General features: G+C 37.6%; 1 protein-coding gene across 3 annotated transcripts in view; it reads right to left on the bottom strand.

Moving 5' to 3' along the window:
• Positions 1 to 213: 213 nt before the first annotated feature.
• Positions 214 to 17232, bottom strand: part of pns (DENN domain containing pinstripe) — a 272629-nt gene continuing 255610 nt past the window's right edge. Inside the window, exons 15-23 of one of the 3 annotated variants that reach the window (XM_076201930.1) lie at positions 16840 to 16936; positions 16399 to 16434; positions 12709 to 13143; positions 12280 to 12425; positions 12046 to 12164; positions 11665 to 11870; positions 9720 to 9896; positions 9410 to 9605; positions 214 to 4065 (exon numbers count right to left, since the gene is read on the bottom strand). In XM_076201930.1, the coding sequence (XP_076058045.1) occupies positions 3882 to 4065; positions 9410 to 9605; positions 9720 to 9896; positions 11665 to 11870; positions 12046 to 12164; positions 12280 to 12425; positions 12709 to 13143; positions 16399 to 16434; positions 16840 to 16936 (1596 nt within the window). In that variant the 3' untranslated portion in view covers positions 214 to 3881. Of the gene's footprint in view, positions 4066 to 9409; positions 9606 to 9719; positions 9897 to 11664; positions 11871 to 12045; positions 12165 to 12279; positions 12426 to 12708; positions 13144 to 15660; positions 15781 to 16398; positions 16435 to 16839; positions 16937 to 17232 lie in introns of all 3 variants that reach the window. The other 2 variants (XM_076201929.1, XM_076201931.1) reach the window with 2 other exon arrangements.

Genomic DNA, 17232 nt, shown 5'->3' with positions numbered 1-17232 from the left:
CTCTGCTTAGTAGGAAGACCAGGTGAAGGTTGCAGGATCTCAAAACAGGATGCGTGGCGGGTACAGGATACCTGGGGAAAGCCTTTGCTCCCCTCCACCTGATAGGTCATTACATTCACCCATAGATTTTTGTTTTCTTTTCTTGACCATTTTTCACTCGATTATCCCTTGAAATTAACTAGAAGTTCAAGGTGACACAATGAAACAATCAAGTTCTAAATACTGGTATATTTGTGACATATATGACAAGTGGTTGCTCCTTTACATAAAAAATTCTATTTTTAGTTGCCCATTCCGAAATGAGGGGCAAACATAGAATTATTTATTTTTCCAAGAAACAAAATATCTTGGAAATCTGTGCTGAGAGTTATTACGCTTTACAACAAGCGTTCTGTACTATCTTGTACTTTGACAACAAATATTGGCAACCCAGTCTTACAGTACAAATAATCTATGGTCTTTCTTGTCTCTAGGGCTCACATGCAATGTAAATAATCTATACATCTAACAAATTCTTTACAAACACTTGAGATACAATTTGCTAAAAAATAAACAAACTACATTAAGAGAAAAGGATAGACTATGTATAAATATACATAGGTAAATACATTTACCTTATATACATAGACATAATTATATACATATGCAAATACTATATGTATATATACACATGCATATGTACACGCATATACACACACATACATATAGAAGCATATACATAAAGATACATATACCTTCAATCATTAATACATTCATAAATCCATGTATTAACATTCACTCATACACTTAAGTATATGCACATATGCACACTTGAAACTCTTATTTTGGTTTAGAAAATTAATTATGGACATTTAATTTAGGTTATCAGTGATGTATATTTACGATAGCTAGCTTTTTCAGTGATATATTTTATTCAATATTCATCACTTCCACTGAGTAGCTAAAAGTGCTATTCATTTAAGCTCAAAATCTTAATTAGGAAATTTTCCTTTTTTTTTTTTTTTAAGATCATGTCTCAAGACCTGCTTGAGTCTTGTGCATCTGCAGGTATGTAGATATTGATTTTTTACCATATTTTGCGATAGTGCAGGCCTAGATAACCGAGAAAAAAAAAAGACAAAAAAACAAGCTAGCTTGGAAAAGGTGGCACTGCATTAAAGGTTCTTCAATCATTAGATTGCAAATGTAGAATTTGTGTTCGAAGGAACATTTTCTTCAAAAGCATGTTGTACAAAACAGCTTTTACAATTCCAAACTACAATAGACTGAAATCTTGAGCCTTAATATACATTACTGTGAGACAAGTGGGCACGTGACTAAATGCATGCATACAAATGTTCATATGCAACAATACAGTAATGCATACATACAGGTTATTGTATTCTTGCAATGGAAAAGGATATTAGATTCTTGATTTAAAAGTACTATACCCAAGTTGTTATACACCATTAAACTGTACAACACAAGTAGGTAATCTCATAGTGCATCAGAATTACTGTATAGTGGCATGAACATATGCAGCAGATAGAGAAGCTTTTCCTCTGCTATGGCACTTTCATGTTATGACTTGATTTTTGGCTGAAATCATGTCTGATATTATCACAAGCTGAATGACTTTGGTGAGAGCCGTTTGGGGCTTATGAACAGCACTGTAGAGCCCAATGAATATTGTGAGAGGAATAAATACCATACAAGGACTACTTTCTCTTGCACCCTCCCTACAAAATGCTGTTCTTTATCTATTTATCTTTTCATTTTAACCTTTGAGAAACAGAATATATTCACTGATACATATTAGAAAATAATGTTAGGTAGCACACTTGCAGAGTAAAATATCCATCAATAGTAAGACCATACTTAATGGGATTTTAGACAGGTCTGGAACTCTTAGAAATATTGCTGTACTCAGGTAAACTTATTAGAACAGGTTACCTATGTGAAAGAGGCCAATATTTCACAAGTAACATCAGTAAACACATTGTGTTTGCTGTTATTGGTACCACCCTGGTTTCTTCTTTTCTTTTTTTCATGGCAAGTTAAACTTCTCTATAGATATGAAAGACTTTCCATTTACAGTGAAAAGTAAGAGCTGAGTATATGTAAGCCAATGTGATCAGAACTAGTGTAATGGAGGCAAGATGAGGAGAAAAATACAATTTATTTTCCTTTCAAAATCACTGCTGCACAAAAGCTCATACTGTCTGGCAAAGGTATTTGTGATATCACAACTTTTGATATCTACTTCAAAGCAATACAACAGTTGGCAAGACTATAAATGAATGGCATTATTTCCAAATGAGAAAGAAAAGGCTCAATTTAACAAATCAAAACTTACAAAATACAATGAAAAATAATTCATGTTGCATGAATGTGAAATTATAACTTTTATTCAATATACATGAGCTCCAATTCTGGTCAGTGGTAAATGATGCAGTTAAGCTCCTTTTCAAAAGACATGTTAATGAATGAGCAGTACAGTTATTCTGATCACTTTAGTATAATATCCAAAAACTAAACAGAAAACTTTAAACATTTAACATGCACCAGAAGCAGTTAAAATCTTAATACAGTTTTGACAAAGTGGCACCTTATATAAAAGGCACAACTGTTTTTCCTTTCTGGTCCAAGGCATTTGCCTTTGTTAAAAAGAAAACTAAAAACATTTATTACAATAACTAAGAAATTGAGCTCATTAAAATATGCAGTTTTGTACTGTGTCTTGCTGCACTGCCTTTTGACTCAAATGGTGTAGTGAAGGACAGGGTTGACCCTTCATCCACAAGGTGCAGAGATGGAAGAAGCAATGAATGGGACTCAGATGGGTGCAGGATGGGTGTGGGGTTAGCATGTACTTTACCCTGGCCAACCCCTTTGGTATGAATGTACCATGTTTTTTAACCACTTTATCGTATATTTTTTTCCCAATGCAAATCTTGAATGTACTTAGTAAACATGCTACAAGTTATTTATAGTTAATAAACAAGGATGGAAGAAAAAATATATATATATAAAAATAAAATTACAAATAACTGTTGTGTTCTAGCTTTAAAGCCTAAGCACAAATGAGAAACTGCTTTGCTGATACAAAACAAGAAACAATGCCTTTACAAACAACAATACAAATTCAAATCCACTCATCCTAGTCATGTGTGGACCGGTCCCATATTAAAAAAAAAATAAAATAAACTAAAATGATCACAAATTTGATACATGGCAATTACTATTCTAGTACCTACTAACTTTTTCTTTGTCCTTTTATAGTGAACTTGGATTTCTTTGCAAAAGCAGTTGATTTAGTGATGATGAAACATGTATGAAAGCTGAATATCTTTGGAAAGATTGTTTAGAAAGACAGCAGCACAAGAGATGCCTCATTCAACGAGGCCATATTGACAAAGAACCTCTTTTAAGAAGAGGCGGATACTTGCTGATAGATATCATGTAAACAAGAGAGAATGTCATGAAAGGAGCATTAGAGTATTTTGCGTAAGGGTTCACTTTGTGATACTTTCACTTATAGCCTACCCTTCTGTCTTTTCAAAGTAACAAAAACTTTGTTGGGAACTTTTATTTCCATGCATCTTATATTTTAAATGAGTAGCATATCTATCTAAAATGCCACTGCCCTTTTCTATAAGATACAACTTGCAGGGTGGAAGTTCCCACCTGTGGGCTGTGTACACTTAAATTTTCCCTCTGAGCTCATTATAATTTTTTTTTATCTTGGCTGGCACTGGCATCACCCTTTTCACACAATATAAATATTATTCTCCCCAAATTTCCCACCTTTTCTTAAATCTACTATATACACAAGACTTGATCACCCAGAGGTTTCCATGTTATCACACTCAAGTTGAATGTCTTTTTGTGTACTGCATACATCACTCATCAATGCCTCTGGTCAGAGAGCTTTCTAAAACAATTTTAAATTCTTCTAAGGAGGACAGTATATTTATAAGATCCCGAACCAGCTGGGGATCCCTAAGAAAGCCACTGTCATCATACATATGGCTTGTGACAGGCGACCTCTGAAGAGGTAACATTATCCTATGAAGAAGTCTTTCCCTGTGAAAAAGAAAAGAATAAGAGCATTAATGTTACTTTCTAAGTGACAAAAGAGTAACTGCATTGCTTCAATAATAACAAACTGTTGCCTAAATTTCACAAACTGGAAAACTACAGACCCATATCTTCCAGTAACAATCCTCCACCCCACTCACAGATCCTTCTAGGGAAAATTATTAGGAATATTGTCCATGATAATGGACGAGGAGGATGAGTAACTAGTAGCTCTCCATATTTGGAGGAGAAATTACATTGGCCCACTATTATCTGCTGATGGTCAACTTGAATATTTGAATGAAGGAATGTGTGGTATTCTAAACTATTATAGTTCTGTATTTGTAAATGAAACACCTCAAAGTGAAATCCTAAATGAAGCCTGTGATAAGTAAAGGGGGAAGTTACTACTGTAAATATAACAAAAGAAAAAATTAAGATATATACAAAAACTCAAAGATAATAAAACACCAGGGCCTGAGAGCTGGCATCCAAGAATCTTAAAGGAAATTAAAAACAAGCTTGTTTTCCGTAAGACATTATTTAAAAAAAAAAATTAATCATATCTGGTGATGTCCTAAGAGAATGAAAGTTATGTAATGTTACTCCCATATTCAAAATGAGTGACAAAAAGAAGCCAATGAACTACAGGCCTATAAATTTAAAGAGATGTTATTAACCACCATTTTGAAAATAACTGTAATAAATAATAGCCAGCATGGTTTCAAACAGAAACATTCTTGCATGACCAACCTAATCAAATTATACAACACAGTTATCTTAAATTATGAGGAAAAAACTACATAGATTAAATATATCTGGACTCTCCAAAGGCTTTTAATACTGTCCTGCATGAAAGACTATGCTAAATTAGCTTCACATGGAATAAGTGATAGCCTATTAAGTTGGACTAGTAATTGGTTAAACAATCATAAACAAAGTTGTTCTAAATGACAAAATTTCTAGGGCCACCTCTATTCATAGTAAATGGATGATATGGACCACGTAATGAAATCTATTGTCTCCAAATTTGCTGATGATCCAAAACTGTACAGAATGGCAAAGGATCACTTAAACCAATTAGATATTCAAGAAGATTTAGATAAACTACAGCAATGGTCTGCAAAGTGGCTAATGAAATTTAACCCAAGTAACCTCATCCAGGAGGTGCCAAGATAAGAGGGATAGAAGATGTTGGGGATGGAATGGATGGGAGTGGTATTTATGCCACCCCCCCCACCCCATTTTTTTTTTTTTTTTTTTTTTTTAATACGTATGTACATGTAAGGTTATGCACATATGTAAAAATAAAAATAAGTAAGATTACAAGTTATTTGGAAAGTCCTTTACTAAAGTGGATAATGAAAAGGATATTGGTGTAATAATCAGTGATGATGTCATATCATCTAAGCAGTGTATTTCTGCCTCAGAGAAGGCAAAAAGATTCTAGGACTGATCTTTTGATTTTAAAAGTCCATCTGTCATTAATACATGCATACATATACCTAGGCTTTTTCCCCCTTTCAAGGGAGGTAGCCAAAAAGAAAAAGGCATAAAATCATTCCCACCCATTCCATCCCTAGATATACTCCACTCCCCTCCACCCTCCCTCCCATCTTAGCATCTCCTGGATGATGGGTCATCCCTGCACCTTGTCCACTGCCCTGGGTCAGAGGCAGTGTCGCAAGACACAGCACATCCACAGCAAGGCCGCTTCATTAAATTGGCGACCCCCCCTCTTCGTCCCCCCATGCACAAAAGGAGAAGACGGGGAGAAATCCCTTCGGGCTGCGTCAAATTTTGCTAACACATACTACCTCACCCCCCATCCACCCACCCATTCCACCTCATCATGTGTCATATAATGGCCAATCATCGCACATCAGAAACATTAAGAACGGAGTACCACAGGGCTCAGTTCTATCCCCCACATTATTTAATCTATACATGCATGACTTACCCACGCCAGACACCTCAGAAATACAAATCTCTTCCTACGCAGACGACATAACAATCACATGCACACATCGTAACACAGACAAAGCTGCAGAAATAATCCAGCCTTACCTTGACACACTCAACACATGGTTCATCACAAACAGACTCAAAATAGCTCCAACCAAATCTACAGCAACACTTCTCACCAACTGGACAAAAGAACACAAATACATACCTCATCTCTACATCAACTACACTCTAATACCACACACAAACACACCCAAAATTCTTGGTGTAACATACGATACATCCATGTCTTTCAAACAACACCTCACAAACATAAAAAACAAATGCACACCTAGACTTAACGCACTTAAGTCAATCACTGGAACAACATTTGGACAAAACAAAGAAACTAATATAACAATATACAAACAATGCATACGCTCAGTGATGAATTATGCGAGTCCTGCATGGGCTCCTAATCTCAGTGAGACACACCACAACACCCTTCAAATCATACAAAACAAAGCCCTAAAAACAATTACAGGCTGCACAAATACATCACCTACAGACCATTTACACCATGAAACAAAAGTCCTCAAAGTCAAGGACCACCTCGACATGAGAGGCACTCAAACATTTGCTGCAGCCACCACAAACACATCACACCCGCTACACTACATAGCAGAACACCCACACACACCAAGAAACATTAAAACTACACCCAAAGACCTTTATTACGCACAGATACTCTCTTCTCTTCCTCCACAACCACCAAACACCAGCCTCCGGAAACATATTCATAATCATATCGCTCACCGCTCCATTAACACACTGAAAGACAACACACTGCTGCATGCCAGACCCCCTGATATCCACCCTTCTGAATCCTCTCTCCCACGAAAGGACAGAGTCCACTTGGCCAGACTGCGATGCGGTCACCACCCAGCACTTCTAAGCTACCAGAAGAGGCTGGACGACCGTGTTGTGAACAGCTGCCCAGGATGTAACACTTCACCCCATACCATACAACACATAATGGAAGACTGCATTATACACAATCATGCACGCAAACAACACAACATACACTCTATAAAGGATTTGTGGGAAAACCCAGTTTCGGCTGTGGCCTTCCTTGGGGAGACGGGACTGCTCAGACAGACAGTCTAGGGAACGACAACAACAACAACAACAACCTCATGCATCACATCATCCATATACAACCATTCTCCATTCACCCCTGTCTTCTGTCCTCTCCCATCCTTCCTCAACAGACATTCCCCTCTTCTCCAAAGCCCCCTTCACCCTATCCATCCACCTCATCCTAGGACGTCCCCTCATGTTCACTCCCTCCACATCTGCCTTCCATACCTCTTTTACTAGTCTTCTTCACTCATTCTTTCCATGTGTCCAAACCATCCTAATACTCTTTCATCAACCCTATCTCCCAACTCCCTTTCCACCCCTGTTCTCCTCCTTACCTCCTCATTTCTCACTCTATCTAGCCTAGTAACCCACATCATACTTCTCAGACACCTCATCTCAAACACATTCAAACTCCTTCTCTCTTCCTCTTTTATGTTCCATGTTTCTGCCCCATACAGTGCTGTTGGCACAATCACTCCTTCATACAGCCTCCTCTTAGCATCCATTCCCAAATGTCTATTCCTCATTACACTTTTTAATCCACCAAGGCATTTACTCGCTTCTCTCAATCTACATTCTACCTCCACCTCCACTCCACCTTTTCCTGCCACATTTGCACCCAAGTATCTAAAACTATCCACTTCCTCCAGTCGCTCTCCCTTAATGCTCACTTCCAGTCTGCTGCCACACACACTCCCAAACCCTGTCACCAACTTCCTCAATCCCTCCTCCGATCCTGCCACAAGCGCAGTGTCATCCGCAAACAACAGCTGGCTCACCTCCCACTTTTCTCCATTTTCTTTAACCATCTTCAATCCCTGAGTAATAATAAACACAGAAAACATGATCAAGCCAGTTCACAGAATTTGAGTGTCACTCGGCCACAACTACAAAATAAATATAATCACAACACCAACGCTGGCATCCACTCCCACCTCATGATGCCTACATAGGCATCATCATATGGAAGAGGTTAAGGGCAGTCAAAAGTTATTACAAGAAGTAAACCCTGCGTTAGAATTAGAAATGGAGAGAGTGAATGGTCTGAGGTGAAGCTGGAGCTGCATCAGAGATGTCATGTCACCATGGCTATTCAATGTTTACATGGAAGGGGTGGTGCAGGAAGTAAATGCAAGGGTAATATGCACAGGATTGGAAATTATTAAAGAAAATGAAGAAAAGTGGGAGGTGAGCAAATTGTTATTTGTTGACGACACTACACTTGTGGCAGGGTCTGAGGGGGGATTAAGGGAATTAGTGACAGAGTTTGGGAAGGTATGCGATAGGAGAATGTTGAAGGTAAATATGGGTAAAAGTAAGAGATGAGATGTACAAGAGAGGATGGTAGCAAGTTGGAAGTAAGTCTTAAAGGAGAGAGGATGCAGGAAGTGGAATACTGGAGGTGGAGGTAAATTGTAGATTGAGAAAAACATGTATATGTCTTGGGGTATTAAAATGTGTAACGAGATATAGGCATTTGGGAATGGATGCCAAGAGGAGACTATATGAAGGAGTGATTGTGCTGACAGCACTGTATGGTGCAGACTTGGGATTTGTGAGAGGCAGAAATGAAAATTTTGAATATGTTTGAGATGAACTGTCTGAGAAGTATGGTAGGGGTTACAAGGTTGGATAGAGTGAGAAATGAGGAGAACTGGAGTGGAAAAGCAGATGGCACATAAGGCTAATGAAAGATTACTGGGATGGTTCGGACACACAGAAAGAAGGAGTGAAGAAGGATTAGTGAAAAAAGTGTGGAAGGCAGAGGTGGAGTGAACTTCAGGGGACATCAGAGGATGAGATGAATGGATGGGGTGTAAGGGGTGAGGAAGAAGGGAATGTCTGTTGAGCAAGGATGGGAGAAGGAAGGAGATAGGAGTGAGTGGAGAATGGCTGTGTGTAGATGATACTGTGATGCAAGGAAGGGATTTCTCCATGACTTCTCTTTGTATACATGAGGGCCCGGAGAGGGGGTTCACTGATTAAGTGAAGCAGCATTGCTAAGGATGTGCTGTGTCCTGCTGCATTGCTTCTAACCCAGGGCAGTGGGCAGGATACAGAAATGACCCATCATCCATGAGAAGCTAAGATGAGAGGGAGAAAAGGGTGGTCAACTGGAGTGGAATGGGTGGAAATTAAATGGGTGGGAGTAGGTATATGCCTTTTGACTTGGCTACCTCCCTGGTAATGGGGAAAAAGCCCTTGGTATATAGATAGAATATGCTCTGCTAGTCCCTCCCTTGAAAACACTAAGCAGTCTTACCTTGCTGCAAGACAAATGAAAAGCTGGAATTTGTCATCTTTGCCAAGATGATTGGAGGAGGTGTTAATCCGTGATACAAGTGACACGAATGCACTCATAACACTAAGCCCCTGATCGGCATCTCGAGTTATGCCAGTCAACTGTTCTCTTTCCATCTCCTCTCGTAAAACCACTTCAAAGTGCTGCTGGACCCGTTCTGCAAAACACGGACATTCAAATTACATATCTAAAAAAGAAACCTAACTGATCTACACAAATTCAATTTGGAATGTCAGTTTACTTCATATGCACACAACGGAAAATGGCTTACCAAAATAATCCCAAAGGTAGAGATTCTTTCCAAAGAAGCGTGTAGATTTGAAGCCATAGGAGAAAACCTGCTCCATACAATACACAAGACCCATTTCCCCACATAGTAGAAGAGTTAAACTTCCTCTCTCCTTCTCTGGTTTGTAGAAATACTTTACTAGATTATTTACAGAGTCACCTGGAAATAAAATTAAAATGTTAAGGAGTTTAAAATAATAAAGGCAGCTTTATTATATAGTTTCTGTCCAGTCATAATCATCAAGTCAGTGGTTCTTCACTGTTTAAACCCATACCAATCTACAAGCATCCCTGTAAGAACCAATAGGTCTGTTACTGTTTACACTGGGTAGGAGTCAGGGATGACCCTTTATCCACAAGTTCATTCACAAAGAGCTGACATAAAAGGAGCGACAAATGGCTGTTGGGTGTGTAATGGGTTGGGTAAAGGTGCATATATGCCTTGGCTGTGCCACCGATCTTATATGGGGTAAAGGACCTTTTTGGTATACGTATGTACATATATTACCATTCCTTTGACTCGATTTGGTGGGAGATAGAAATAACACTTTATCCACAAAGTGCTAAGATGGAAGGTATCGAATGGGTCTTGGATGGGTGTGGAATGGATGTAGGGTGACTGTATACTGACTTGGCCAGCCTCTAGGAGAAAAAAAGCATCTTTAGTATGTATGTACATGCATGCATACATATACCAAGATCTTTTTCTCCCTTACAAGGGAGGTAGCCAAAGTCAAGGGCATAAATCCACTCCCACTCACCACCCCTCCCTCCCTCCCTCTTTTTTTGGGTCTTCCTGGATGACAGGTCATCCCTACATCTCACCAACTGCCCTGGGTCAGAAGCAATGCAGCAAGACACAGCACATCCACAGCAAGTCTGCTTCATTTAATCAGTGGCCCCCCCTCTCCATCCCCTTATGCAGAAAAAGAGAAGACGGTTAGAAATCTCTTCAAACTGTGTCAGAATATCATTAACACATATTCCCCCCACCCTCCACTCCCTTCAATTAATCACAGCATCATCCATACACAACCATTCTCCACTCACTCCTATCCTCTGTCTTCTCCCTTTGTTCCTCAACAGACATCGCCCTCTTTCCCAATGCCCCTTTTACCACATCCATCTCACCCTTGGTTGCCTCATGTTCATTCCCTCCACCTCTGCCTTCCACACCTCATTTACTAATTTTTCTTTACTCATTCTTTCCATGTGTCCAAACCATCCCAATACTCTCTCATCAACCCTATCTTCCACCTCCTTTTCCACTCCTGCTCTACTCGTTTCTCACTCTATCCAGCTTACTAACCCCTACCATACTTCTCAGACATTTCATCTCTAAAATGTATGTATTATTACATAAATAAGTATTACATACATACATATACCAATGGCTTTTTCCCCCTTACAAGGGAGGTGGCCAAAAACAAAGGCATAAAATCCACTTCAACCCATTCCATCCCCACATACTCCACTCCCATTTACCTCCTCCCTTCCTTTTATCTTGGCTCCTCCTGGATGATGGGTCATCCCTGCATCTTACCCACTGCCCTGGGCATATTAAATATAAGTATTGATGTAATTAATTTCTAAAACTTTCAGGGCTATTATGTAATGGCAGTAAGGCCAGGATCTATCTCCCCAAATTCTGACAAAGGCATTCAATGTTTAGATCCCTTGACAGAAAGGTAAACTGTTACCAATTTGAGAATTCCTGCACTACTGTGATACAATATCATGGTCGGAAATCTTGAATGGTTAGGTTTAAACTTTCTTGCCAAGATACATTAGAACAAAGTTTCTGTAAATGCTACCTACTTGAGTACAGCTTGTGAGATTTAAAAACAAAAGTGTCATAAGTCAGCTATTTTCTTGTTCATCTCTATAAAATTTTCATGCTCCTTGGAAGAACGAAAGAATACTCTTACCAAGCATCTGCTGTATTTCTGGAACAGTCAACTTCACATCAGGTCTTCTTGGGCCAGGCACATTAGGAGAACGGCATCTGGGCGGTGTTCTGCAGGCTTCAACTAAGTCATCTGAGTTAATATTGTTTGGCACAAGCTCCCCCACCAAAATTCTTTCAAGAGAACCATCATCAATTCCTCGACCTAGCCAACGTCCACATGGGAACCTTTAAAAATAAAGTTAAAGATTATCAGTTTTATATATATATATATATATATATATATACAAGTCAATCAATCAATCCATCGCTGCATCCCCTTCATTCTTCATAATACAATAGAAAGAATATATTCACATGAGGTACTACATTATATGATGTATAGATGGGCTCAAACACTTACTTCCAAGTATGTCCCGTAACCTCATTCCTGACTAGGACGTGTTCAACCATCCACTTGGGTGACATACCAGTGTTATCATGGCCAATACGAAGGGTTGTTAACAAACCCAAATTCTTGTGCTGTGGATTAAAGTAAACATATTACATACTTGATATGGTGTGTGTTACTTCATTTAACAAGAACAAATAATTCATTAAATAATTTCCAGTATTATAAAAAAGTTTAGCATTTTACCTGAAAGACAAGTTCTACCTGTCCCTTAGGAACTGGGATATTATTTGTCTGCCCAAGAGTACCTCCTAAGCTAACCCAAGCATTTGCAGATGTGGTAGCAGCACTCAATTTGCGAGAAGGGAAGATGACCACACGGTAAGGGATGACTGCAACAGAGGAAGTACAATGGTATAGGATGACTAGAACATAACACATTTTTCTTTATTCCCTAAATCTTGATTACCTTCCTCACACTGCTTGAGATCTTTCATCATCTACTTTATTTCCCTTACTTGTAACCAGCAGAACTGTCCCACAAAACTACTGACAAGAAACTAGAAACTACTCCATAAATACTGATACTAGAACGTACTTGTTCAAAATCTTAGATGGAATTAAAATGTACATAGTATTTAACAACATGGTATTACCAAGTTTCCCACAACCCACCTGTAGTTGTATATGTGTTGGTAAAACAAAAGTAGTCCACTGCATTTAAGGACAGTAAATAGGAGAGGAACTGTTCTTTTTCATCATCACACCTCAGGAAAGCATATCTCTTGTACAGACTCCTTAAAAGCTCTGTGTCTGACAACAATGATGTGAGGTGCTTGGACAAAACTTTCTTCTCCAAGGACAATCTTACCCAAGCACGGGCAAAACCAATGTGTGTTTTGATTTCACTCATGGCTTGAACATTACGCATGTCAAATGTCACAGAGACTGGAAGGGGTCGGAGAGTTGGAACACTAGGATCAGGGGAGCGATTCTTCCTTTCCCTTCTGTCCATACTCGCTGACTTCTTCCTGAGACTATTTGTATTACTAGGAGACTTGGTGGGAGATGGTGGCGCACTTTCTGGCTCAAGGGCCATGGTGGACAGGTCTGAAAAATACATGATGTTCAGGATAACAAAGGTCTCTAAGCAAAAATCCAGCACATTTGAACTACAAACATTCTTAAATAATTCGTAAAAGCCAAATGTATCTATGATATTGTGACAACTGCATTAATGAATGTTTCTAATTCAGTTACTGTAATTAAAAATGTCTTTAAAGCACCACAACAAGTTGAAAATAAACGTAATATAAAAACTGCCAAAGTAATGGTGACATGCACAAACACAACACTTATGACAAAGCAAATCTAGCCAAAGTAAACGCTCACTTTCCTTCCTCCTTTCTTTCTGAATCAGTCTTATTCCCATCATTTGAGATTTCTATGTTTCCCTCCATTTTTTCAAGCTCTAAAGGCTATTCACCTGTATGATTTATGCATACTTTTCTCATCCCTCCCTTCATTTTTTCTTATTCTTCATCAATTCCTATACAAGCAATTTTGAAGTTCATTATCCTTCCATGCACTCTATGGCTGGGAACAAGGGTGTCACTATCCCTTATATACCTATATACAACAATATATATATATATATATATATATATATATATATATATATATATATATATATATATGTGTGTGTGCGTGTATATATATATATATATATATATATATATATATATATATATATATATATATCACAAGACAAAAATGTAGTAGCACATTTAGTAAAATGTTTTAAATTACCCACTGTCGGAGAAACAAAGCAAAAGAAACAGACGAACTGTATATTTCGACCACTACTGTAATCCTCTTCTGCTGAAGAGGACCACAGTAGTGGTCGAAATATACAGTTCGTCTGTTTCTTTTGCTTTGTTTCTCCAACAGTGGGTAATTCAAAACATTTATCTATATATATATATATATATATATATATATATATATATATATATATATATATATATATATATATATATATATATATATATATTAATAATAATGATTGAGATAGGAAATTTCTCTTTCCACATTTTTCTATCACATGAGTCAGGTAAGTATGTTTTAACTCAGCCATCTTTGTTATCTATCTATATACCATGGGCTTCTTACCCATTATACTGGAGATATCCCTATTGTACATGGAATTAAGATCTTTTTTTTATGAGTATATGTGTGTTTTAACCTCCTTCATATTTTCTATGAGCAGTAGTACTACATACACACACACCAAAATGCCTTTTCCCTCATACAAGGGGGCAGGCCAAGTCAAAGCATTTGTCATCCTACACAAATTCAATTCCATTTTTTGTCACTCCCATCTTAGCACCTCATGGATGAAGAATCATCCCTGTTACCCACCACACTGCTCAGTTCAATGGCAGTAGAACAAAACACAGCACTTCCACAGCAGGGCCTGACAGATGGAGCAGCACAGAGGGATGTTCTCATCTGCTTCACAAATTATCTTGAATGGGAACAGGGGTCACCATACAATGAAGCAATGGAGAGCAGCTCTGACTGTTGGTCCCTCCTATGGAACTGCGGTGTTTTGTTGTATTGCCTTTGACCCAAGCAGTGTGATAGGCCACAAGATGACCCTTCATTGCTGAGGTATTGTGATGGGAGGGATGGTTGAATGTGTACAACACTGTTATAAGCTTTGATTCAGCCACACTCCTTACAAATGGGAAAGGGCCTTTGATATACATAATAGCCGTGCACAACAAATCTCTTCGACAGTATACAACTCTGAAGTCATTGCAAACTCTTTACAATGATCTATACTTATTTCTTCAATAAACTCTCTCCTAACATTTTTTGCAACTACAATTGTCCCTCTTGTTTGCCTGCTATCCTGTTGTAAATTTTTTGTCTTACTTTATCCTATAATGGATTTATATCTTTAATGAAAAGCATCAGAAATTAAGTTTCCCACATATCTTAACACTAACCCTTTAAAGATGAACTATTCATGCAAGTCAGGGGAAGCAATTTTGAAAATGTTAACTGATAAAATTTATCTTTCTGAAAAGCGAGATATTTCTATGAAAAGAACTGTATTACAATACTTGATTAAAAACTTGACATGATGGGGTCATATTGTCATGTAAAGTATACAAATACAATATGTTGATCAAATCTAAATACAATATTAAGTTATGACTTATGGCCATTGCCAATTAGCTAAACTGAAGAACAGTGTCATTGGCTAGTGCCAATTTTGGAATACAAACTATTCCAAAGTGATAGTTTGCATTCACATTATAAAAAAATAAGTAATTTTCAGTTATGGATACACATCCTTAAAGGGTTACAGAGAACAAAAACATAAAAACCACTTTTGAACTCACACACAGACCAAAACAAAGCCTCATATCAATCATCAGAAAAGGTTTTTAGTACATTTTAAAGAAGCTAACCAACCACCAAGTTAGGGTATTGAGAATTATGTAAATGAAAGATTTTAGTCAATGATTATCTAAAGATCCTGATTTGACCAAACTTTCATTAGTTTTTGGTCACGGCCATCCCTCAATATCAACTTCAAATTTATGACCCACTTACCAATGTTGTTTGCAATTTGGGAAGCCAACGAGCTTAGACCGCTAAGGTTACCCGTTTTAAGGCTCAACAGAAGCTCAGATAAGGGCGACATTGTAATCTTTGATGGACTTTTATGTGCAACTGGAAACAAAGTGCAACAAAATTACTTACACCACCTCCACCAAAACAGATCACCATTGTTAGTTTGGAGTTAGTAAGTCCCTTTCCTTGGCAGTGATTAAAGCTAAAGCAGTAATACTAGTAGGGAACTCTAAAAAATAAAATTACAGCTTTCTACCATCATGCTTTGGCAGCAGTTGTAACTTCAAGACAAGCAGATATAAACAAGCAGGGCACTACAGAAGCCTACAGTACAAGCTACACAAACTAAAACTTCATCAAAGTTGTACAGAAAAGACAGCAAGCACAAGCATGTATATTAATCAATGAAGAAATTCTGAAAGATGAATCTGCAACCTAATCATCACTAAACATATTCGAGACGAGAAGAAAGATAAGTGGTAGAAGTAAGAACATGGGTGAGGGAGAGAGACATGGGCAAAGACATATGGAGGGTGAGGCATTGTAAGATAAAACCTGGATACAACAAGAATTAAGTTGTACACAGCTAAAGAAAAAGCACACTAACACTTGCAAGGTATAATCAAGTATACACTAACTTATAAGTACTACTAGTCTAACCTACAGTACAGCACTTCTAAATACTAAACATGGGGATCAATATCGCTAAGAACGTACAGTCAATTCTTTTCCTGAGTATACACCAAGCCATGGCTGCATGTAGGAACAAGGCCAATTCAGAGACATTGTAAGATATACATTGAATATCAGAAGAACAACACTGCTCAAGTTTAGTTTGTAAGTATCAATTCAATGCCATGACCATTAGACTGACAACTACATCATACAACATAAGTAACACAGCCAGTCAAGTGGGATTTGGTATCCTCCACAATAGGTACAACATCAATAACATCTATGCAAGGTCAGATATCCAATACAGTCAAGATAATATGTTAAAAAAATTCTTTATAATGCTTCTTTCTTCAATAGAAATTACACTGGTCATTTAATTTAGAGGTCACATTCAGTAATTTATATTGAGTAATTGAATAATGTCCTATTTCTATAAATTATCTGAAATGGTGAGAATGCTTTGTAGAAATAGTGAAATATTACCTGGAGTAAGAAAGGATGGGTTGAATGGTTTGGTAGAGTCATTGCATTCCTCAAACTCTTGGTAGTTCAGCAGATGAGACCATAATGCTGATTTGCCCTAAGAAAAACAGAACTTCATATAAAATCCTATTCCACTTACTGCCACTTAAAAAAATAAAATAAAATAAATAAATTATATATATATATATATATATATATATATATATATATATATATATATATATATATATACATACATACATATATATACATACATATATATAGGAGGTGCTAAGATAAGAGAGAGGGTGCAGGGGTGTGGAGTGTATTCAGGGATGGAATGGGTGTGAATGATTTTATGCCTTTTCTTTTTTGGCTACCTCCCTTGTAAGGGGGAAAAAGCCTTGGTATATG

This window comes from Oratosquilla oratoria, chromosome 18 (genome assembly GCF_046742065.1).
Source record: "Oratosquilla oratoria isolate Oo_2021 chromosome 18, ASM4674206v1, whole genome shotgun sequence".
In the NCBI taxonomy this organism is placed as follows: domain Eukaryota; kingdom Metazoa; phylum Arthropoda; class Malacostraca; order Stomatopoda; family Squillidae; genus Oratosquilla; species Oratosquilla oratoria.
The sequence above is the reverse complement of the archived record's forward strand: the minus strand, read 5'-3'. Positions and strand labels throughout refer to the sequence as shown.